Here is a 25,417-nt window from a genome sequence, read left to right on the forward strand (position 1 = left end):
GAAACACTGAATAGCTTTTGGCCCTATACTAGTTCTTAACATTTACACAGCATCTTCACGTTTCCAAAGCACAGTACCATTTATTAATCCTCACAACACCCCTGTGAGGTAGGTCAATATGTCCTTTATAGTAGAGAACTGAGGCAGAGATCAAGCAAACCTGCCCTAGGCCACAGGGCAGCTGAGGAAGGGGCTAGACCTGGATCCAGAAGCTAGGGCTTTGGGTCCTGCATTCATCCACTGGTGGACATCACATGGGCTTATTTTTACCAGTGAATTTAAGTAAGGGACAAAACACATTCAGCCAGCAATGGAAAATCAAGGGTTCAAACAGCACTGGGGAACATGTCAGTAAAAGTGACTAAACACTGACCCACACATGAATGAGGCAAAAGAACATGCTGCTGAGGAAGGCTGGAATCATCACGACTGGTGAGAACAGGCGCTCAGGTAGGTTCAGGAAAATGTAAACAAACTAGGAACCCATCCAAGTGGTGACAGGCCCAAATGCCTGTGGTCTCCAAGTGGTAGAAAAATTAGAAAAAGATAGTGGAAAAACCCAACCACTCCACCTAACTTTACACTAGGAGTGACAATAACGTTCATTCACATTAGAAAGGCTGATAATGTCTGTGATGTAACTACTGGCGATAGTATCCTATTTGTATGCCAACTTTTATCCCAAGTATTCTACTTTTCTTTCTCCACAGACAAACAAGTGTTGTTCTTTACCGCAGACCTCTTTCCCTCAACATACCAATCTATATACGTTGGCATAACTACTAAGTGGCTCAATGGCGTATGTCTCATGCTTAATTGGCTGAGCTAGGGACGGAATCTGGGAAATCTCAACAGACTGTACTTTGCTCCTGTATTTCAGGAATAACTCTCTAAGCTGCCTCTGTCTGATTCCACCTTTTATGAAGTACACACAGAGGAGCAGTTCATTCTTTTGTGAAGGGATTGGTGGACTTTGTTCAAGATGCCATTTCAAAAGAAATGAGAAAAAAGAAAAACTAAGACCTGCAGTGTAAAGCATTACATGGGAGTAGATTTATTACAGCTACTCCACATTTTCCAGAGTGATACAATGACCACAGAGTTAAAAACTATCACTGTTATCGCTGTTTATTTTTACAATAATTGGTTTAGTCTACAAGTTTAAGGCAAACATACTAATGCAATTACTTTTCTTCAGAAATCATACTTATAAAGATTACATAAAATCTGTCCCAAAACTTCTAAGAAATATTCAGTAATTAAAAATAAGTCTGATTAAGATGCTTTACCAGGATACATGAATGAACTAAGGTGGTATTATAATACTTTTTAAAAATAAAATCCAAAAAAAAAAAAAAATTCAAAAAAGGCAATCTTTATCTTGTTTGAACAATGCATTCTGAAAAGGTTAAACTTAAGAAATTATTTAAAGGTAAGTAAGATTGGCAGCCATAAGGAATACTATTTATAAAATAAACACAGTTACAGAGGCTACTTTAAAGAAGAATGAACTTTGGACTTCTGAGTATGACAAGTGCACGATGATGGCCCACTGTCGTGGGGAACACCGTGCGGCGTCACGGCACAGACTGGCATTGTCGGTGCGTGCGCTGCTCCACGGTTCTCAGAAAGAGAGGAGGAGATGCACTTTGTCAGCTGTTTTCTGTTTGTTTCCAGTGAGCATAAATGCTTAACATCATTAAGAAAACAAAAATAAAATCTGAAGGAAGGCAGCCCTTTTTAACAGGAAGGCGGAGTGTGGCTTATGTGTCTCCATTTAACACTGCTAGGCAGTTCTGCAGCAACTGCAGGTTACCCTAAAAAAGGAAGAAAAAATAAATTATAAATTTTAGTTCGAACAGTTTAGAAGACTCCTACTGAAACTACACTGTTAGAAACCACATAAAAGTGTTAGAGGTCACATAACTTTATTGATGTATTACAAATTTAGCCGGGCACGGTGGCTCACGCCTGTAATCCCAGCACTTTGGGAGGCCGAGGCGGGTGGATCACAAGGTCAAGAGATTGAGACCATCCTGGTCAACATGGTGAAACCCTGTCTCTACTAAAAATACAAAGCATTAGCTGGGGGCAAGGTGGCGCGTGCCTGTAATCCCAGCTACTCAGGAGGTTGAGGCAGGAGAATTGCCTGAACCCAGGAGGTGGAGGGTGCGATGAGCCGAGATTGTGCCATTGCACTCCAGCCTGGGTAAAAAGAGTGAAAGTCCGCCGGGCGCGGTGGCTCAAGCCTGTAATCCCAGCACTTTGGGAGGCCGAGGCGGGTGGATCACAAGGTCAAGAGATCGAGACCATCCTGGTCAACATGGTGAAACCCCATCTCTACTAAAAATACAAAAAATTAGCTGGGCATGGTGGCACATGCCTGTAATCCCAGCTACTCAGGAGGCTGAGGCAGGAGAATTGCCTGAACCCAGGAGGCGGAGGTTGCGGTGAGCCGAGATCGCACCATTGCACTCCAGCCTGGGTAACAAGAGCGAAACTCCATCTCAAAAAAAAAAAAAAAAAAAAAAAAAAAAAGAGTGAAACTCCGTCTCAAAAAAAAAGAAAAATTTAAAAAGTCATTCATTATATACACATAAAGGCTTAAAGATATAAAATTACATAATTTGTTTCACATACAATAATACTTTTTATTTTTGAGATGGAGTCTCTCGTTCTGTTGCCCACCTAGGCTGGCGTGCAGTGGTGCAATCTCAGCTCACTGCAACCTCCACCTCCCACGTTCAAGTAATTATCCTGCCTCAGCCTCCTGAGTAGCTGGAATTACAGGCACATACCACCAGGTTTAGCTAATTTTTGTATGTATTTTTTTTTTTTAAGAGAGAGGATTTTGCCATGTTGGCCAGGCTGGTCTTGAACTCCTAACCTCAGGTGATCCACCTGCCTCAGCTGCCCAAAGTGCTGGGATTATAGGCGTGAGCCACTGTACCTGGCCAATTTTTGTATTCTTTTATTTATTTTTTTTTTTGAGATGGAGTTTTTTGCTTTTGTTACCCAGGCTGGAGTGCAATGGCGCAATCTCGGCTCACTGCAACCTCCACCTCCTGGGTTCAGGCAATTCTCCCGCCTCAGCCTCCAGGCACGCGCCACCATGCCCAGCTAATTTTTTGTGTTTTTAGTAGAGACGGGGTTTCACCATGTTGACCAGGATGGTCTTGATCTCTTGACCTCGTGATCCACCCGCCTTGGCCTCCCAAAGTGCTAGGATTACAGGTGTGAGCCACTGCGCCCGGCTCCAATTTTTGTATTCTTAGTAGAGACAGGCTTTCACCATGTTGGCCAGAATTGTCTTGATCTCCTGACCTCGAGTTCTGCCCACCTCAGCCTCCCAAATTGCTGGGATTACAGGCATGAGCCACCATGCCCGGCCAGTAGACAAACTTCTATTTAGAAAAGTATTATTATTATTTTTTTTTTGACACGGAGTTTCGCTCTTGTTACCCAGGCTGGAGTGCAATGGTGTGATCTTGGCTCACCACAACTTCCGCCTCCTGGGTTCAGGCAACTCTCCTGCCTCGGCCTCCTGAGCTGGGATTACAGGCACGCGCCACCATGCCCAGCTAATTTTTTGTATTTTTAGGAGAGATGGGGTTTCACCATGTTGACCAGGATAGTCTCGATCTCTTGACCTCATGATCCATCGGCCTCGGCCTCCCAAAGTGCTGGGATTACAGGCTTGAGCCACCGTGCCTAGCTGGAAAATTATTAATGTTTTGGGTTACTTGACATGTTCTAGTGATTATAAAACATGCACTTTGTGTTCAACTACTGAACAATTTCTGATTGTATGACAGGCTTTCTTTTTTCTTTTCTTTTTTTTTTTAATTGAGAAGGAGTCTCACTCTGTCGCCCAGGCTGGAGTGCAGTGGCACAATCTTGGCTCACTGTAACCGCTGCCTCCTAGATTCAAGCGATTTTCCTGCCTCAGCATCCTGAGTAGCTGGGACTACAGGCAGCCGCCACCATGCCCAGCTAATTTTGTATTTTTAGTAGAGATGGGGTTTACCATATTGGCTAGGCTGGTCTTGAACTTCTGACCTTGTGATCCACCTGCCTTGGCCTCCCAAAGTGCTGGGATTACAGGCGTTAAGCCACCATGCCACGCCCTGATTTTTAAATGTTTTTTATTAAGGAAAACTTCTTAAAAAATAACTAGTCAAAAGTGATACTGCTTTCCGTATTATGTAATACTCTTTCAGACCTGATCATTAGAGACATTATAGATATCATTCTTAACTTAAATAATCTTTAAAATCCCTCTCAATTCTAAGATTCTCTCTTCTTAAAATTAAGGTTTAGGCCAAATTTTATATTATTAAGTATAAGAAGAGGCTTAATTCAAAGTAAACAACTAATGTAACAAAGACCAGAGGACCAGGCATGGTGGCATACACCTGTAATCCCAGCTACTTGGGAGGCTGAGGCAGGAGGATCGACTGACCCCAGGAGTTTGAAGCTATCCTGGACAACATAGCAAGACTGCAGCTCTAAAATATAATTAAATAAATACATTTAAAAAGCAAAACAAACAAACAAAAAGGCCAGGCATGGTGGCTGACGCCTGTAAGCCCAGCAGTTTAGGAGGTTGAGGAGGGTGGATCACCTGATGTCAGGAGTTTGAGACCAGTGTGGCTAACATAGTGAAACCCCATCTCTACTAAAAATACAAAAATTAGCCAGGTATGGTGGCACGCACCTGTAGTCCCAGCCACTCAGGAGGCTAAGGCAGGAAAATTGCTTGAACCTGAGAGGCAGAGGTTGCAGTGAGCCAAGATCACGCCGCACTGCACTCCAGTCTGGGTGACATGGTGAGACTCCGTCTCAAAAAAAAAAAAAAAAAACTCAGACTGGTTGGGCACAGTGGCTCAGGTCTGTAATCCCAGCACCTTGGGAGGCTGAGGCAGAAGGATCATTTGAGGTCGGGATTTTAAGATCAGCCTGGCCAAAACAGTAAAAAACCGTCTCTATTAAAAATACAAAAATCAACTGAGTGTGGTGGCACATACCTGTAATCCCAGGTACTCAGGAGGCTGAGGCCTGAGAATTACCTGAACCCAGGAAGCAGAGGTTGCAGTGAGCTGAGATCATGTCACTGCACTCCAGCCTGGGCAACACAGCAAGACTGTCTCAAAAAACAAAACAAAACAAGACACCCAAACCGACTATTTTGAAGCAGTGAAGTAATCTTGTAAAACCTAATTCCAGTTCTGGAAGAGCTGTCACAGTATCCCTATGAAAACTGAGATTAAATTATTATCAATGTCATAACTGATCCATTTCTAATTACATGTAACTTAAATTATTAACTCCTTATTACATTACCTTTGCATGCTTCAGTTCTAACTCTGCCAGTTCCACTAAATTTTTTCTGAACGCAGCAACTCTTCTTGTTTTAAAATCTATAAGTTCTGTGAACAAAGAAATTAGAATTATTTAATTTACAGAATAGTCATAAAGCATACCTTGTGATTAGAGGTTAACATAACAACAGTACCTTGTTTTGCAGACTCAGATATTTTTTCAAATTTCTGACAACATAATTGTTGGGATGTTTCAGCCTGCAGAACATCTTTATTTTTCGCTCTTGCTTTATCCAGTGCTTTATTAGCATTTTCATAATCCACTAGTGACCTGGACCTTCGATACAGGAGATCCTGTGAAACAGAACGCTTCACAATAGTATAAATACTGTATGTTTCCAGTAGTCACACCCAGCCGCCGTCACCACCACCACAACCATCAGTACTAACACTTACACAGTGAACGCTACATGCCAGTTACTCTAATTTTTAAAGATTTCTGTAGAGACGGGGCCTCACTATGTTGCCCAGGCAGGTCTCAAACTCCTGGCCTCAAAGTAATCCTGTTTCAGCCTCCTAAAGTGGACTGATTACAGGCATGAGTCACTGCACTCAGCCCTTTTTTTAAATAACAGCTTTAATGAGATAATTGATATACCACATAACTCACCATTTAAAGTATATAATTCAATGTTTTTTAGGAAGCTCACAGAACTGAGCATCACCACAACAGATTCTGAAACACTTCATCACCCAAAAAGAAACCGCATCCCCATTAAAAGCCATTTGCCACTTCTCCATGTGTGCCCATCCCTAGACAACCACTAATATGCTACCTCTACAGATTTGCCTATTCTGGACATTTCATATAAATGGAATCGTGTGTTTTCTCTGCCTGGCTTCTACCACTTAGCATGTTTCAAGTTCATCTATGTTGCAGCACCAATCAGTATGTCCCTCCTTTCTATTGCTGAATAATATTTCCCTATATGGATATACCACATTGATTTATTCATTCATCAGTTGATAGGCATTTGGTTTATTACCACTTTTTGGACATAATGAACAATACTGCTGTCAACATTTGCACACAAGTCTTTATGTGGGCATGGTTTCATTTCTCTTTGATTTCTCACTATTGAGGAGTGAAATTGCTGAGTCATATGATAACTCTACATCAAACCTTTGAGAAACTACAATATGGTTTTCCATAGCGGCCGAACATTTTACATTCCGACCAGTACCATATGACAGTTTCAATTTCCTCACATCCTTGCCAATACTTATTTTAATTTTTATTTATTTATTTTACTTAAATTCAAACATACTCCAAGATATTTATTTTATTTTTTGAGACAAAGGCTTGCTCTGTTGCCCAGGCTGGAGTGCAGGAGCATGAGCTTGGCATACTGCAACTTCTGCCTCCTGGGTTCCAGCGATTATCCTGCATCAGCCTCCCGAGTCACAGGGATTACAGGTGCCTGCCACCATGCCTGGCTAATTTTTTATGTTTAGTAGAGATGAGGTTTCACCATATTGGCCAGGCTGGTCTTGAACTCCTCACCTTGTGATCCACCCCCCTCAGCCTTCCAAAGTGCTGGAATTACAGGCGTGAGTCACTGTGCCCAGCATTCTTTTCTTTCTTTTTTTTTTTTTTGAGACAGAGTTTCTCTCTTGTTACTCAGGCTGGAGTGCAATGGCGCGATCTCGGCTCACCGCAACCTCCGCCTCCTGGGTTCAGGCAATTCTCCTGCCTCAGCATCCCGAGTAGCTGGGATTACAGGCACACGCCACCATGCCCAGCTAATTTTTTAGATTTTCAGTAGAGACGGGGTTTCACCGTGTTGACCAGGATGGTCTCGATCTCTTAACCTCGTGATCCACCCGCCTCGGCCTCCCAAAGTGCTTGGATTACAGGCTTGACCCACCGCGCCTGGCCGCTTTTTTTTTTAAGATGGGGTTTCACCATGTTGGCCAGGATGGTCTTGAATTCCTGACCTCTGGTGATCCACCCCACCTCGGCCTCCCAAAGTGCTAGGATTACAGGTGTGAGCTACACCACGCCCGGCCAGCCTTCTTCTTCTTTTTTTTTTTTTGAGACAGAGTTTCGCTCGTTACCCAGGCTGGAGTGCAATGGCGCGATCTCGGCTCACCACAATCTCCGCCTCCTGGGTTCAGGCAATTCTCCTGCCTCAACCTCCTGAGTAGCTGGGATTACAGGCATGCGCCACCATGCCCAGCTAATTTTTTTGTATTTTTAGTGGAGACGGGGTTTCACCATGTTGACCAGGATAGTCTCGATCCATTGACCTTGTGATCCACCCGCCTCAGCCTCCCAAAGTGCTGGGATTACAGGCGTGAGCCACCGCACCTGGCCAAGCCTTCTTTTTTTTTTAAATTAAGGTCACCTAGTGGGTATAAAGTGGTATCTCATACTTTTTCTCCCCGCCTGGGATGGAGTCTTGCTCTGTCGTCTAGGCTGGAGTGCAGTGGTGCAATCTCGGCTCACTACAACCTTTGCTTCCCAGGTTCAAGTAATTCTCTGCCTCAGCTTCCTTAGTAGCTCGGATTACAGGTGCCTGCCACCACACCTGGCTGTTTTTTTGTCTTTTTAGTAGAAACAGGGTTTCACCATGTTGGCCAGGGTGGTCTCAAACTCCTGATTTCAAGTGATCCACCCACCTTGACCTCCCAAAGTGCTGGGATTACAGGCGTAAGCCACCATGACAAGCCTATCTGATACTTCTGATTTGCATTTCCCTGACAGCTTGTGAGCATATTTTTAAGGTTTAATGGCCATTTGTGTATCTTCTGTGCAAAGTCCTTTGCTCATTTTTAAATTGGGTTATTTCCCTTTTTACTGAGTTTAAGAGTTCCTCATATATTCTGATTATATAAATTGTGTTACATCCAGATAATGGAATATTATTTAGCACTAAGAAATGAGCTATCAAGCCATGAAAAGACTTAAGTGTGGCCAGGCACGGTGGCTCATGCCTGTAATCCCAGCACTTTGGGAGGCCGAAGTGGGTGTATCACCTGAGGTCAGGAGTTCAAGACAAGCTTGGCCCACACAGTGAAACGCCGTCTTAACTAAAAATACAAAAAATTAGCCCAGTGTGGTGGCATGCACCTGTAATCCCAGCTACTCAGGTGGCTCAGGCAGGAGAACCACTTAAACCTGGGAGGCAGAGGTTGCAGTGAACTGAGATTATACCATTGCACTCCAGCCTGGGCAATAAGAGCGAGACTCTGTCTCAAAAAAAAGAAAAAAAAAAAAAAATAAGTAAAATCTTAAGTACGTATAACTAAGTTCAACAAGCCAATCTGAAAACGCTATATACTATATAATTCCAATTCTGTAACATTCTCGAAAAAGCAAAACTATGGAGACAGTAAAAAGATCAGTGTTGGCCAGGGATTGGGGGAAAGGAGAATGAATGTGGAGAGAGCACAAAGGACTTTTAGAACAATGAAAATACTATGTAGAATACTATAATGGTGGATACATGTGATGCATCCATATTTCTTTTTCTTACTTTTTTTGAGATGGAGTCTTACTCTATTGCCCAGGCAGGAGTGCAGTGACATGATCTCAGCTCACTGCAACCTCCAACCCTCAGGTTCAAGTAATTCTCCCACCTCAGCCTCCCAAGTAGCTGGAATTACAGGCATGCACCACTGCACCCGGCTAATTTTTAAAAATATTTTTAGCAGAGACTGGGTTTTATCATATTGGCCAGGCTGGTCTTGAACTCCTGACTTCAGGTGATCCACCTGCCTCGGCCTCCCAAAGTGCTGGGATTACAGGCATGAGCCACCGTACCCAACCAGCACATTTCTTATTAGGTAGTACTATTCCATTCTAAGGCCAGACGACGATGTGCTTATCTCATCATCCACTGGACATCTGCACTGTCGGTTTTCAGCTAAATAAATATACATATATTTATTTAAATAGTTATAAATAAAGCCACTGTGAACATCTGTATGGACATATGCTTTTCTTTCTTTCTTTCCTTCTTTTTAATAGAGATAGGATCTTGTTATGTTGCCAGGCTGGTCTTCAATTCCTAGCCTCCAGCCATCCTCCTGCCTTGGCCTCCCAAAGTGCTGGGATAACAGGAGTGAGCCACCACACCCAGCCCTGCTTTCATTTCTCTTGAGTAAATACCTACGAGTGAACTGACTAGATCACAGGATAGTATATTTCACTTTTTAAGTACTATGAAAGTTTTCCAAGGTAGTGTACCACATTCCCACTAACAGTATATGGTGGTTCCAGTCACTATGTATCTTCACCAGAATTTTCATTTTAGCCATTCTAATTAAGGTGTGTAGTAATACTTCGTTGTAGTTTTAATTCTGACAACTAAGTTTTAATTATTTCTTACAGTTACTAAGAAATTGCTATGTATTAGTAACCACATTTGGCTGGGAACAGTGGCTCACACCTATAATCCCAACACCTTGGCAGGAAGAGGGAGGATCACTTGAGCCCAGGAGTTTGCAACATACTGAGACACTTGTCTCTACAAAAATTAAAACAAAAAAACCCCCACACATTTGATAATACATTTAAAGTCTTCAAAAGTGAGTATTTTAGCACTGCCCATCCAATGTAAATAGTTTGTAAGACACAATTTGATATGAATGGTGCATTTATAAGTACCTCAGAGTTCAAAGTTGGCGGAGTGTGGTGGCTCATGCCTATAATCTCAGCACCCTGAGAGGCCGAGACAGGCAGATCACCTGAGGTCAGGAGTTCAAGACAAGCCTGGCCAACATGGCAAAACCCCGTCTCCACTAAAAGTGTAAAAATTAGCTGGGCATGGTGGTGCGTGCCTATAATCCCAGCTTCTCAGAAGACTGAGGCAGGAGCACCACTTGAAGGTAGAGGTTGCAGTGAGCCAATATCGTGCTACTGCACTCCAGCCTGGGCAACAAGAGCAGGATTCCGTCTCAAAAAAAAAAAAAAAAAAAAAAAAGCCAGGCGTGGAGGCTCACACCTGTAATTCCAGTACTTTGGGAGGCCCAGGCAGGTGGTTCACGAGGTCATAAGATTAAGACCATCCTGGATAAATGGTGAAACCTTGTCTCTACTAAAAATACAGAAAATTAGCCAGGCATGGTGACATGTTCCTGTAGTCCCAGCTTCTCGGGAGGCTGAGGCAGGAGAACTGCTTGAACCTGGGAGGCAGAGGTTGCAGTGAGCAGAGATTGCACCACAAAGAAATCCAGCTGGGCATGGTGGCTCATGCCTACAATCCCAGCACTTTGGGAGACCAAGGTAGGTGAATCGTGAGGTCAAGAGATGGGAGACCATCCTAGCCAACATGGTGAAACCCTGTCTCTACTAAAAACGTACAAAAAATTAGCCGGGTGTAGTGGTGGGTGCCTGTAGTCCTAGCTACTAGGGAGGCTGGGGCAGAAGAATCACTTGAACCTGGGAGGTAGAGATTGCAATGAGCTCAGATTCACCATTGAACTCTAGCCGGGTAACAGAGCAAGATTCAGTCTCAAACAAAAAAAAAAGAAAAAGAAGAAAAATCTTTTTTGCAATATGTGACTCACGTCTATAATCCCAGCACTTCGGGAAGCCGGAGCAGGTGAATCACCTGAGGCCAGGAGTTCAAGACTAGCCTGGCCAACATAAGGAAACCCCGTCTCTACCAAAAATACAAAAATTAGCTGGGTGTGGTGGCATTCACCTATAATCCAAGCTACCCAGGTGGCTGTGGCAAGAAAAGCGCTTGAACCCAGGAGGCGGAGGCAGAGGCTACAGTGAGCCAAGAGACTGCACTCTAGCCTGGGTGACAGAGTGAGACTCCATCTCAACAACAACAACAACAACAACAACAACGGAATCCTTTCATAATACGTGGCTACATGGCTCACGTCTTTGGGAGGCCAAGGCAGGTGGATCACCTAAGGTCAGGAGTTTGAGACCAGACTGGCCAACATAGGTAAACCCTGCCTCTACTGAAAATACAAAATTTAACTGGGCATGGTAGTTCGAGCCTGTAATCCTAGCTACTCAGGAGGCTGGGGCAAGAAAATTGCTTGAACCGCGGAGGTGGAGGTTGCAGTGAGCAGAGACACTACACTCTAGCCTGGGCGACAGAGTGAGACTCCATCTCAAAAAAATAATAATAAATAATAAATAAATAATAAAATAAAGAAATACTTTAGCAATACAACTGTTATTTGAGGGTTTTACTTTTGTTTTCCAAGGCAGTTTACCTGAAGAAATATACCAAATACTTTTTCTTTTTTGAGACAGAGTATCACTCTGTTGCCCAGGCTGGAGTGCAGTGGCATGATCTTGGCTCACTGCAACCTCCACCTCCCAGGTTCAAGCTATTCTCCTGCCTTAGCCTCCCGAGAAGCTGGGATTATAGGTGCCCGCCACCATGCCCAGCTAATTTTTGTATTTTCAGTAGAGATGTGGTTTTGCGACGTTGGCCAAGGTGGTCTCAAACGCCTGACCTTCAGGTGATCTGCCCATCTCACTGCCTCAGCTGCCCAAAGGGCTGGGATTACAGGCATGAGCAACCTCCTCAGGCCTCATTTTTTTTTTTTTTTGAGTTGGAGTTTCACTCCTATCCAGGCTGGAGTGCAACATCACTATCTTGGCTCACTGCAACCTCCACCTCCTGGGTCAAGCGATTCTCCCACCTAAGCCTCCTGAGTAGCTGGGATTACAGGCACCTGCCACCATGCCCAGCCAATTTTTGTACTTTTAGTAGAGACAGTGCTTTTTTGTTTTTGTTTTTGTTTTGTTTTTTTTTTTTGAGATGGAGTCTTGCTCTGTAGCCCAGGCTGGAGTGCAGTGGCGTGATCTCAGCTCACTGCAACCTCCACCTCCCGGGTCCTGGTTCAAGCAATTCTTCTACCGCAGCCTCCCAAGTAGCTGGGATTACAGACACAAGCCACAATGTCCAGCTAATTTTTGTAGTTTTTTAGTAGAGATGGGGTTTCACCATGTTGGCCAGTCTGGTCTTGAACTCCTGACCCTGTGATCCACCCGCCTCGGCCTCCCAAAGTGCTCGGATTACAAGTATGAGCCACTGCGCCCGGCCTGAGAAAGGGTTTTACCATGTTAGCCAGGCTGGTCTTGAACTCCTGACTTCAAGTGATCCACCCACCTTGGCCTCCCCAAGGGTAGAGATTACAGGTATAAGCCACCACACCTGGCTGTAAATTCACCTTTTAGAAGTTCTAGATTACATCAGAAATATAACAAAGAGGGAACTTTTATGTGGGGTTTCCCACATAAAATACGTACAATTGTACACATACCTACAATTTCTAAAAGGAGAAATAAAATTTGTTTGAAAATATAATTTAAAATCATATAAAGGAGATAAATTCATCATTAACAATCTGAAGTCTTACAAACTTCAAGAAATGGCTGTTTATAAAATGGCTTATTTTAAAAAAGATTAAAATTACCTTAGCAGCTTGAGATTCTCTTAAGTAATATTTTAAAAGGTCAGAAAGTTTGAGGTCCTCATCAGCAGACACTCGTGCTTCTATTTTCTGAAAAGAAGAAAATAAGTAACTTCTTAATCAACAAATACATTCTACTCTCAGTGGTTTCCTTCTTAACTACTTAATTTCCGACTTAATTTTAACTATTACAGTTAAAAAAATATTGAAGTTTTAACTATAATACCCATTCCTATTTTATCCACCTTTACTTCCCTTTTTGCATCTATTAACCTGTTACTTTTCTTTGCAACTCTCACATAAAAGGAAAAGAAAAAAAGACCAGATCAAAGACTCATGAAATTATGGAAGGATTCTATAATTGTGTTTTTTTTTTTTTTTTTTTGAGAGAGTATCTTGCTGTCACCCAGGCTGGAATGCAGTGGCGCAATCTCTGCTCACTACAGCCTCCACCTCCTGAGTTCAAGCAATTCTCCTGCCTCAGCCTCTTGAGTAGCTGGAATTATAGGTATGCGCCACAATGTCTGGCTAATTTTTGCATTTTTAGTAGAGGTGGGGGTTTCACCATGTAGGCCAGGCTGGTCTCAAACTCCTGACCTCAAGAGATCCACCTGCCTCAGCCTCCCAAAGTGGTGAGATTACAGGTGTGAACCACCACACCCTGCCAGACTCTACTATTTGATTCAAGTACTTTGCTATAATGAGTTTCAGTATCATCTTTAAGCTTCATTAATATTTTCTCAGGCCACTGCACTCCAGCAGTCTGTCTCAAAAAAAAAAAAAAAAAAAAATTATCTCTATGCATTTCTTGTTTTTTGAGACGGAGTCTTGCTCTGTTGCCAGGCTGGAGTACAGTGGCATGATCTTGGCTCACCGCAACTCTCAGACCTCCTGGGTTCAAGCTATTCTCCTGCCTCAGCCTCCCAAGTAGCTGGGATTACAGGTGCATGCCACCATACTGGGCTAAATTTTTTTGTATTTTTGTAGTATAAACAGGGTTTTGTCATGTTGGCCAGGCTAGCCTCAAACTTCTGACCTCAGGTGATACACCTGCCTTGGCCTCCCAAAGTGCTGGGATTACAAGTGTGAGCCACTGTGCCCAGCCTCTATTCATTTCTTTTTTTTTTTTTTTTTTGAGACAGAGTTTTGCTCTTGTTACACAGGCTGGAGTGCAATGGCTCGGTCTCAGCTCACAGCTACCTCCGCCTCCTGGGTTCAGGCAATTCTCCTGCCTCAGCTTCCTGAGTAGCTGGGACTACAGGCACGCGCCACCATGCCCAGCTAATTTTTTTTGTATTTTTAATAGAGACGGGGTTTCACCGTGTTCACCAGGATGGTCTCTATCTCTTGACCTCGTGATCCACCTGCCTCAGCCTCCCAAAATGCTGGGATTACAGGCGCGAGCCGCCGCGCCCGGCACCTCTATTCATTTCAATTGTAATTGATATGTACACAGAATTTTAAAGGAATGATGGCTGGCATTGGTAGACTAGGTATTCAATCTAATCCCCCTGCTGAGGACAACCAGAAAATTCAGTCACAGCATTAATAAAATGTGCTTGAAGACACCACGGAACAATAAACAGATGTAGAATGTTTGAGGTGAGATGAAAGGGGAAGTAGCCAGGTCAGACTAAAAAGATAGCTCTTCAGTATGAAGGGACAGAGGATAAAGAAAAATGTATCAAGCAAATGAAATACATAGAACCTTGTTTGTATCCTGACTCAAACTATCCTATAAAAAGCCATTTATGCCAGGCGCAGTGGCTCAAGCCTGTAATCCCAGTACTTTGGGAGGCCGAGGCGGGTGGATCACGAGGTCAAGAGATCGAGAACATCCTGGTCAACAAGGTGAAACCCTGTCTCTACTAAAAATACAAAACATTAGCTGGGCATGGTGGCGCGTGCCTGTAATCCCACCTACTCAGGAGGCTGAGGCAGGAGAATTGCCTGAACCCAGGAGGCGGAGGTTGTGGTGAGCTGAGATCACGCCATTGCACTCCAGCCTGGGTAACAAGAGCGAAACTCCATAAAAAAAAAAAAAGAAAAAAAAAGCCATTTATAAGACAATTGGTAAAATGTATACACTGGATATTTGATGACATTAAGGGGGAATCATTAATAACAGTATTAACTATATTTAAAATACATACATACATATATATATATATATATATATATACACACACACACATATATATATATATATATATTTTTTTTTTCGAGACAGAGTTTCACCCTTGTTGTCCAGGCTGGAGCACAGTGGCATTATCTTGGCTTACTGTAACCTCTGCCTGCTGGGTTCAAGCAATTCTCCTGCCTCAGCCTCCCGAGTAGCTGGGATTACAGGCATGTGCCACCATGCCTGGCTGATTTTGTATTTTTAGTAGAGACAGGGTTTCTCCATGTTGATCAGGCTTGTCTTCAATTCCCAGCCTCAGGTTATCCACCTACCTCGGCCTCCCAAAGTGCTGGGATTACAGATACAAGCTACCATACCTGGCCAAAAATAATTCTTACACACAAAAAAAGAGACAGGTGTGCATGAAGGACACAAAACAAAAAGAAGACGGACTTTTTGGAATACAAGAACTTTAAGCAATGTAGAAAATGTTAATATTGATGAGGTGCAGTGGCTCATGTCTGTAATCCCAGTTTGGCCAACATGGTGAAACCCCGTCTCTACTAAAAACACAAAAATTAGCCAGGAGTGGCAGCACACGCCTGTAATCCCAGGTACTTGGGAGGCTGAGGCAGGAGAATCGCTTCAGCCCAGGAGGTGAAGGTTGCAGGGAGCCAAGATTGCACCACTGCACTCCAGCCTGGGTGACAGAGCAAGACTCTGTCTCAAAAAAAAGAAGAAAAGAAAACTGTTACTATTTAGAAACATAGTTAATATATTACAGAAATTCTTGTACTATTTCTGCAACTTTTCTGTAAGTCCAGAATTACCATCAAGATAAAAAGTGAAAATAAGGCCGGGCGCCTTAGTAAGGCTCACCTCCGTAATCCCACCACTTTGGGAGGCTAAGGCAGGTAGAACACTTGAGGTCAGGAGTTTGAGACCAGCCTGGCCAACATGGCAAAACCCCATCTCTACTAAAAGTACAAAAATCAGTTGGGCATAGTGGCTACTTGGGAGGCTGAGGCAGGAAAATCACTTGAACCCGGGAGGCAGAGGCTGCAATGCACTGAGATCACAACACTGCACTCCAGCCTGGATGACAGAGACTCCATCTCAAAAAAAAAAAAAAAAAAAAAAAGCTAAACTAAAACAACTATACACCCAGTAGAATGGCAAAAATTAAAAAGGTAGAAAATGATGCTAAGTTTTAACAAGCTTGTAGGACAACCTAAATGCTCATACTTATTCTTGTGGGCATGCAAATTGGCACAATAATTATGGGAAACAGTTTTGCAGTTTCTGCTGAAGCTTTTCACGTGGGATTCTATGATCCATCAATTCCCCTCCTAGTTATATATAGCCAACAGAATTGTATACTTGTGTTCAGAAGGTATACAATAATAATCTTATAGCCGCCGGGCGCGGTGGCTCAAGCCTGTAATCCCAGCACTTTGGGAGGCCGAGGCGGGTGGATCACGAGGTCGACAGATCGAGACCATCCTGGTCAACATGGTGAAACCCCGTCTCTACTAAAAATACAAAAAATTAGCTGGGCATGGTGGCGCGTGCCTGTAATCCCAGCTACTCAGGAGGCTGAGACAGGAGAATTGCCTGAACCCAGGAGGCAGAGGTTGCGGTGAGCCGAGATCGCGCCATTGCACTCCAGCCTGGATAACAAGAGCAAAAAACTCCGTCTCAAAAAAAAAAAAAAAAAAATCTTATAGCCGGGCGCGGTGGCTCAAGCCTGTAATCCCAGCACTTTGGGAGGCTGAGGCGGGTGGATCACGAGGTCAAGAGATCGAGACCATCCTGGTCAATATGGTGAAACCCCGTCTCTACTAAAAATACAAAAAAGTAGCTGGGCATGGTGGCGCGTGCCTGTAATCCGAGCTACTCAGGAGGCTGAGGCAGAAGAATTGCCTGAACCCACGCGGCGGAGGTTGCGGTGAGCCGAGATCGCGCCATTGCACTCCAGCCTGGGTAACAAGAGTGAAACTCCGTCTCAAAAAAAAAAAAAAAAAAAAAAAAAAAATAATCTTATTATAAAGAAGTACAAACTAGAAACTATCCAAGTGCCTATGAACAGAACAGATAAATTAATAAAATACTCTACAGCAATAAGAATAAAGGAACCAGGGAAGGTGGCTCATGCCTGTAATCCCAATCCTTTGAAAGGTGAGGCAGGAATATCAATAGAGGCCGGGAATTCAAGACCAGCCTGAGCAATGCAGTGAGACTTCCTTTCTATAAAAATTACCAAAAATTAGCCAGGCATGGTAACGTACATCTGTAGTCCTAACTACTTGGGAGGCTGAGGAAGGAGGATGCTTGAGCTTAAGAGTATGAAGCTGCAGTGAGTTACAATCATGCAAATGTACTCCAGCCTAGGCGGCAGAGCAAGACTCCATCTCAAACAACAACAAAACAAAAAAACTCGAATGTCTACTGTTAGAAGCTAGGACAGTGTTACTCTTGTAGGAAGGCAGCACCTTGGAAGGCAGCTGAGGAGCTGAGGAGGAGGCAGGGAATCTGCACTGCTGGTAATTTTCTATTTCTTTTTTTTTTTTTTTTTTTGAGACGGAGTTTCGGTCTTGTTACCCAGGCTGGAGTGCAATGGCGTGATCTTGGCTCACCGCAACCTCCGCCTCCTGGGTTCAGGCAATTCTCCTGCCTCAGCCTCCTGAGTAGCTGGGATTACAGGCACGCGCCACCATGCCCAGCTAATGTTTTGTATTTTTAGTAGAGACGGGGTTTCACCATGTTGACCAGGATGGTCTCAATCTCTCTTTTTTTTTTTTGAGATGGAGTTTCACTCTTGTTACCCAGGCTGGAGTACAATGGCGCGATCTTGGCTCACCGCAACCTCCGCCTCCTGGGTTCAGGCAATTCTCCTGCCTCAGCCTCCCTAGTAGCTGGGACTACAGGCGTGCGTCACCATGCCCAGCTAATTTTTGTGTTTTTAGTAGAGACGGGGTTTCACCATGTTGACCAGGATGGTCTCGATCTCTTGACCTCGTGATCCACCCGCCTCAGCCTCCCAAAGTGTTGGGATTACAGGCGTGAGCCACCACGCCTGGCCAATTTTCTATTTCTTTTCTTTTTTTTTGAGACGGAGTTTCGCTCTTGTTACCCAGGCTGGAGTGCAATGGCGCGATCTCGGCTCACCGCAACCTCCGCCTCCCGAGTTCAAGCAATTCTCCTGCCTCAGCCTCCTGAGTAGCTGGGACTACAGGCACGCGCCACCATGCCCAGCTAATTTTTTTTTTTTGTATTTTTACTAGAGACGGGGTTTCACCACGTTGACCAGGTTGGTCTCGATCTCTCGACCTCGTGATCCACCCGCCTCGGCCTCCCAAAGTGCTGGGATTACAGGCTTGAGCCACCGCGCCCGGCCTATTTCTTTTCTTTGAGATAGGGTTTCTGTCACCCAGGCTGGAGTACAGTGGCACAATCACAGCTCCCTATAACCTTGACTTCCTGGGCTCAAGAATCTTCCTGCCTCAGCCTCCCAAGTAGTTAGGACTACAGTTGTATGCCACCATGCCTTGCTAATGTTTGGTAACTTTTGTATAGAGGGAGTCTCGATACATTGCCCAGGGTGGTCAAACTCCTGGCCTCTACTGATCCACCTGCCTCACCCTTCAATGTACTGGGATTACAGGCATGTGCCACCTGACCTGGTTCCTTTATTCTTATTGCTATAAAGTATTTAATTAATCAGTTTATCTGTTCCAGGAGGTTTTTTTTTTTTTTTTTTTTTTTGAGAGATAGGGTCTTGCTGCTCTGTTGCCCAGGATGGAGTGCAACTGCACAATCATAGCTCACTGCAGCCTCAAACTCTTGAGCTGAAGCATCCTCCTGCTTCAGCGTCCCAAGCAGGTCTACAGGTTTGCACCATCACACCTAGATAATTTTTACATTTTTTTATGGAGACAGCATCTTGCTATGTTTTCCCAGGCTGATCTCAAATTCCTGGGCTCAAGAGATCCTCCTGCCTCGCTCCCAAAGTGCTGAGATTATAGGGGCATTAAGACACTGTGCCCAGAAGAATATGCTCTTTTATACAAATACAAAAGGCCGTAACAAAAAATTGCATTTCCTGAAAAACTCCCAATGGAATCCGAATCTGTTTCATCATCCTTCTGAAACATACTCATCTTCCTCAATAAAGTTAAACAGAACCACAAGTTAACTATTATCACATACAGAGATTTAGATTGCCAAAAGATTAATAATGATTACTTTCAAAAAATTTTATGAATTGTGGTTAAAAACCTTTAACATGAACTACTCTATGGGCACAACATTATGCAGTATATCCCTATAATTTAGTACTTACTCTTGTTTTATCGAACAGTTCTGAAACTTTGAGAAAAAACCTGAAAAGGAAAATATTTTCATCATATGCTACATTCGAAGTAATTTTCCATTTCAAATGCATAAGAATATGCTCCCAAACCATATTAACAATGAATACCTTCTCTCATTATAATTATATTCAACAGGCTTATTAACTGCAGGTTTCAGTTAGTTTGACAAAAACCTCTCTGTACTTCTAACAATAAAACAGATTACTTGACATCTGTTTACAGATAGAGTATCTGTTCCTTTTTTTTTGAGACAGAATCTCACTCTGTTGCCCAGGCTAGAGTGCAGTGGCGCAGTCTCGGCTCACTGCAACCTCTGCCTCCTGGGTTCAAGCAATTCTCCTGCCTCAGCCTCCTCAGTAGCTGGAATCACAGGCACCTGCCCCCATGGCTGGCTAATTTTTTAATTTTTAATACAGACAAGTTTTCACCTGGTTAAAAATTAGCCAGGTGTGGTGGTGCACACCTGTCGTCCCAGCTATTCAGGCATCTAAGATGGAAGGATGGCTTGAATCCAGGTTGGTCTTGGACTCCTGACTTCAAGTGATCTGCCTGCCTCAGCCTCCCAAATTGCTGGGATTACAGGTGTGAGCCACTGTGCGGTCACATTTCGTTTTAAAATGACAGCCTAAGCCATACATTAAACACATTTCTGTTGTTGAAACTGAGTCTTGCTCTGTTGCCCTAGCTGAAATACAGTAGCATGATCTCGGCTTACTGCAACCTCTGCCTCCTGGGTTCAAATGATTCTCCTGCCACAGCCTCCTGTGAAGCTGGGATTACAGGTGCCCACCACCATGCTTGGCTAATTTTTGTATTTTTAGTAGACAAGTTTTCACCATGTTGGCCAGGTTGGTCTCAAACTACTGACCTCAAGTGATCTGCCCACCTTGGCTTCCCAAAGTACTGGGATTACAGGCGTGAGCCACCATGCCTGGCAAACAGGCTGAGGGAAGCAGAACACCTGAGGCCAGAAGCTCGAGACCAGTATGGGCAACACAGTGAAACCCTGTCTCTACTAAAAATACAAAAAATTAGCTGGGCGTGGTGGTGCAATCCCATAATCAAACTACTGTTTAATAGTCTGGTGCTGGGATATTTTTAAATTGATATCAGCATTTGACAGATAAACTATTTAGTTAAATGTAAAAATAAATTCTTTTTTTTTTTTTTTTGAGACGGAGTTTCGCTCTTGTTACCCAGGCTGGAGTGCAATGGCACGATCTCGGCTCACCGCAACCTCCGCCTCCCGGGTTCAGACAATTCTCCTGCCTCAGCCTCCTGAGTAGCTGGGATTACAGGCATGCGCCACCATGCCCAGCTAATTTTTTGTCTTTTTAGTAGAGATGGGGTTTCACCATGTTGACCAGGATGGTCTCGATCTCTGGACCTCGTGATCCACCCGCCTCGGCCTCCCAAAGTGCTGGGATTACAGGCTTGAGCCACCGCGCCCAGTCAATAAATTCTTAAATAGAAATTGGTTATTCATTCTGCTTTTTTTTTTTCTGAGATAGGGTACTGCTCTGACACTCAGCTCTGGAGCAAACCTGTGGTCCCAGCTACTCAGGAAGCTAAAGCAGGAGGATCGCTTGAGCCGAGGAGTTCAAGGCTGTAGTGCTCTATCACTGCATCTGCCAACAGCTACTGTACTCCAGCCCAGGCAACACAGCAAGACCCCCCCTCTCAAAAAAAGGGTGCAGGTTGGAGTATTCTATAAAATATGCAATTAAAATGACATTATAAATGAATTAGGGCAAATACTACTCAAAGCAAAAACAATTTTACGAACTTTGCTTTAAAGAACTTGCTTTTACAGGTTGATTTTAGAGAACAGATGGCAAGGTTGACTTTTCTTCTTCCCGATGAGTTGAGAATTAACTCTTTGGGAAGGTGGCATGTTAATTAGCATAAACTATCATGCCTCGATTTGATGAAAAGCTTGACTTTTAAATATCTGAGACAGAATATATCAGAATATACTAGAGAAAAGGTCAAGGATGTGGTTTAGAGAAAGGCATAGACTATGAAAATAGTCTTCCTGCTTAAAAATATGTTTTTTATTTTTTTGAGACTAAGTCTTGCTCTGTTACCTGGGATGGAGTGCAGTGGTGTGATCTCTGCTCACTGCAACCTCCACCTCCCAGGTTCAAGTGATTGTGATGTCTCAGCCTCCTGAGTAGCTGGGATTACAGGTGTGCACCACCACATCTGGTTAATTTGTGTGTTTTTAGAGACGGGGTTTTGCCGTGTTTTCAGGCTGGTCTCGAACTCCTGGCCTCAAGTGATCCACCCGCCTTGACCTCTCAACGTATTGGGATTATAGGCGTGAGTCACCACACCCAGCCTAAACTTAAATTTTATTTTATTTTACTCTATTTTAGAGAAGGAGTCTCTGTCGCCTAGGCTGGTCTCAAACTCCTGGGCTCAAGGAATCCTTCTGCTTCAGCCCACAAAAGTGCTAAGATTACAGGTACAAGGCAGCATCCCCAGCTAAATGATTTTTCAACTGAGAATTAGATTTAGGGCCCAATTGAGAATTAGATTTACGACTGGCCTGGGTGACTTTTACCTATAATCCTAGCACTTTGGGATGCGGAGGCGGGTAGACTGCTTGAGATCAGGAGTTCGAGACCAGCCTGGGTAACATGGCAGAACCTCGTCTCTACAAAAAATACAAACATTAGCCAGGCATAGTGGCTCATGTCCATGGTCTTGGCTGCTTGGGAGGCTGAGGTGAGAAGATCGCTTGAGTCCAGGAGGTGGAAGTCACTGTGAGCCGAGATCACACCACTATACTCCAACCTGGGTAACAGACCAAGATTCTGTCTCATAAATAAATAAATAATAAATACATAAGTTTGGTTTAAACAGTATTATAAGAGCAACTAGAATTAACTGCAGTTAGATTTAAAGTGAAAAGTTAACATCAAGTAAATACAAAACAGCTGTGTAAGCAATCTTTCAAGGAGCTTTTCCATACTCACATAAACAATACCTGCTTCACTGGTTTGTCTGAGGATTGCCCTTGATTCACTCAACTATAAACTCTAGACTGGGTGCAGTGGCTCAAGCCTGTAATGCCAGCACTTTGGGAGACTTAGGTGGGCAGATCACCTGAGGTCAGGAGTTGGGAGACTGCCCTGGCCAATATGGTGAAACCCTATTACTACAAAAATACAAAAATTAGCTGGGTGTGGTGGTGCACACCTGTACTCCCAGCTACTCGGGTGGCTAAGTCACAAGAATTGCTTGAACCCAGGAAGTGGAAGTTGCAGTGAGCCAAGATCACACCACTGCACTCCAGCCTGGGTACCAAAGAGAGACACTGTTTCAAAAAACAAAAACAAAAACTGGACAAGTACAGTGGCTCACACCTGTAATCTCAGAACTTTGGGAGGCTGAGGCAGGCAGATTACCTGAGGTCAGGAGTTCAACACCGGCCTGGCCAACGCAGTGAAACCCCGTCTCTACTAAAAATACAAAAATTAGCCAGGCACGGTGGTGGCATGCCTGTAATCCCAACTATTGGGAAGGCTAAAGCAGGAGAATCACCTGAAACTGGGAGGTGGAGGCTGCAGTGAGCCAAGACTGCACCACTGCACTCCAGCCTAGGTGACAGAGTTGGACTCTTGTCTCAAAACAAACAAAAACCAAACAGAAATAAAAACAAAACAAAATAAAACAAAAAACTAGAATAGACAGCCTCTTTACAAAGTGAAAACTGATAGCATCAAATTTTCCTTTAAAAGTCAATCTGGGCCGGGCGCGGTGGCTCAAGCCTGTAATCCCAGCACTTTGGGAAGCCGAGGCGGGTGGATCACGAGGTCGAGAGATCGAGACCATCCTGGTCAACATGGTGAAACTCTGTCTCTACTAAAAATACAAAAAATTAGCTGGGCATGGTGGCGCTTGCCTGTAATCCCAGCTACTCAGGAGGCTGAGGCAGGAGAATTGCTTGAACCCAGGAGGCGGAGGTTGCGGTGAGCCGAGATCGCGCCATTGCACTCCAGCCTGGGTAACAAGAGCGAAACTCCGTCTCAAAAAAAAAAAAAAAAAAAAGTCAATCTGAGGTCGGGCACGGTGGCTCACACCTGTAATCCCAGCACTTCGGGAGGCCGAGGCAGGCAGATCACGAGGTCAGGAATTCAAGACCAGCCTGGCCAACACTGCTAAACCCCATCTCTACCAAAAAACACAAAAATTAGCCAGGTGTGATGGCAGGCGCCTGTAACCTCAGCTACTTTGGAGGCTGAGGTGGAAGACTTGCTTGAACCTGGAAGGAAGAGGTTGTAGCGAGCCATGATCATGAGACAGCAGCACTCCAGCCTGGGTGACAGAGTAAAACCATGTCTCAAATCAAAAACAAAAACAAAAAACAAAACAAAGTATTGTGTGCATCTAGGCTGCCAACAGAAATTTTTCTCTGCTTTATTTATATTTCATATATATATATTTTTTTTTTGAGACAGTTTTGCTCTTGTCACCCAGGCTGGAGTACAGTGGTGCATTCTCAGCTCACTGCAACTCCACCTTCCGGGTTCAAGCGAGTCTCCTGCCTTAGCCTCCGGAGTAGGTGGGATTTCAGGCACCCACTACCATGCCCAGCTAATTTCTGTATTTTTGGTAGGGACGAGGTTTCACCATGCTGGCCAGGCTGGTCGTGAATTCCTGACCACAGGTGATCTGCCTGCTTCCTAAAGTGCTGGGATTACAGGCCTGAGCCACCAACTCCAGCCTGTTTTATTTTTTTGGGAACAGAGTCTCACTCTGTCACCCAGGCTGGAGTGCAGTGGCGTGATCTCAGCTCACTGCAACCTCGGCCTCCCAGGTTCAGGTGAGTCTCGTGCCTCAGCCTCCCAAGTAGCTAGCTGGGATTATAGGCACACGCCACCCACACTTGGCTAATTTTTGTGTTTTGTGGTAGAGATGCGGTTTAGCAATGTTGGCCAGGCTGGTCTCGAACTGCTGACCTCAGGTGATCCACCTGCCTTGGCCTCCCAAAGTGCTGGGATTACAGGCATGAGCCACTGTGCCCAGCTGTATTTCATGTTTTAAATTAGAATACTTACTTGCATATATCTGTAGAATCCTGAGTTCCTAAAGCATATAATGAAGAACCAATTCTATTGTAATCATCTGCAGCACCTAAGGAGAAAGTTTTAAGAATTTACTATACCTATTCATTGATTTAAAAATACTTACTCAGCTCTTACCTGTTACACAACATGTAATATGAGACACTCTAGTAAACAAAATGACACCAATAATCGGCATGGTGGCTCATGCCTGTATTCCCACAACTTTGGGAGGCTGGGGCAGGCAGATTACCTGAGGTCAGGAGTTTGAGACCAGCCTGGCCAACATGGTGAAACCCTATCTCTACTAAAATTACAAAAATTAGCCAGGTGTGGTGGCGTACACCTGTAATCCCAGCTACTAGGGAGGATGAGGCAGGAGAAATCACTTGAACCCCGGAGACAGAGGTTGCAGTGAGCTGAAATTGTGCCACTGTACTCCAGCCTGGGCGACAGAGCAAGACTCCATCTCAAACAAACAAAAAAACAAATTGGAAATCAAGAAGTATTAACTTTCTTCATTAGTAGATGTGACATGGTTATCTATGTAGAAAATCCTGGCCAGGCGTGGTGGCTCACGCTTGTAATCCAAGCACTTTGGAGGCCAAGGCGGGTGGATCACCTGAGGTCAGGAGTTCAAGACCAGCCTGACCAACATGGTGAAACTCCGCCTTAAAAAAAAAATCCTAAGGAATCTACGAAATAGTTACTACAACTAATAAATGAGTTTATTTAGCAAGGTTGCAGGATATACGATCAATATGGAAAAAATATGCCACATTTCTATGTAATAGCAAAGAATAAATTGAAATTGAAAATTTTTTTTGAGATGGGGTCTTACTCTCACCAGGCTGGCGTGCAGTGGCGTGATTTCCACTCACTGTAACCTCCAACTCCCTGGTTCAAGCGATTCTCCTTTCTCAGCCTCCCAAATAGCTGGGATTACAGGCATGTGCAACCATGCCCAAGTAATTTTTTTTATTTTTAGTAGAGATGGGGTTTCACCACGTTGGCCAGGATGGTCTCAATCTCTTGACCTCGTGATCCACTCACCTCAGCCTCCCAAAATGCTAGGAT

The 25,417-nt window shown here is 44.0% G+C and overlaps 1 protein-coding gene across 1 annotated transcript in view; it reads right to left on the minus strand.

Moving 5' to 3' along the window:
- Window positions 1–54: 54 nt before the first annotated feature.
- The window catches only part of SNX6 (sorting nexin 6), a 70,934-nt gene continuing 45,571 nt past the window's right edge, over window positions 55–25,417 (minus strand). Inside the window, exons 9-14 of the mRNA XM_039468860.2 lie at window positions 24,335–24,410; window positions 19,238–19,277; window positions 12,777–12,863; window positions 5,516–5,675; window positions 5,344–5,429; window positions 55–1,817 (exon numbers count right to left, since the gene is read on the minus strand). Of these exons, the coding sequence (XP_039324794.1) occupies window positions 1,764–1,817; window positions 5,344–5,429; window positions 5,516–5,675; window positions 12,777–12,863; window positions 19,238–19,277; window positions 24,335–24,410 (503 nt within the window). The 3' untranslated portion in view covers window positions 55–1,763. The remainder of the gene's footprint in view (window positions 1,818–5,343; window positions 5,430–5,515; window positions 5,676–12,776; window positions 12,864–19,237; window positions 19,278–24,334; window positions 24,411–25,417) is intronic.

The sequence above is a fragment of the Saimiri boliviensis genome, chromosome 2 (assembly GCF_048565385.1).
Source record: "Saimiri boliviensis isolate mSaiBol1 chromosome 2, mSaiBol1.pri, whole genome shotgun sequence".
Taxonomy (NCBI): domain Eukaryota; kingdom Metazoa; phylum Chordata; class Mammalia; order Primates; family Cebidae; genus Saimiri; species Saimiri boliviensis.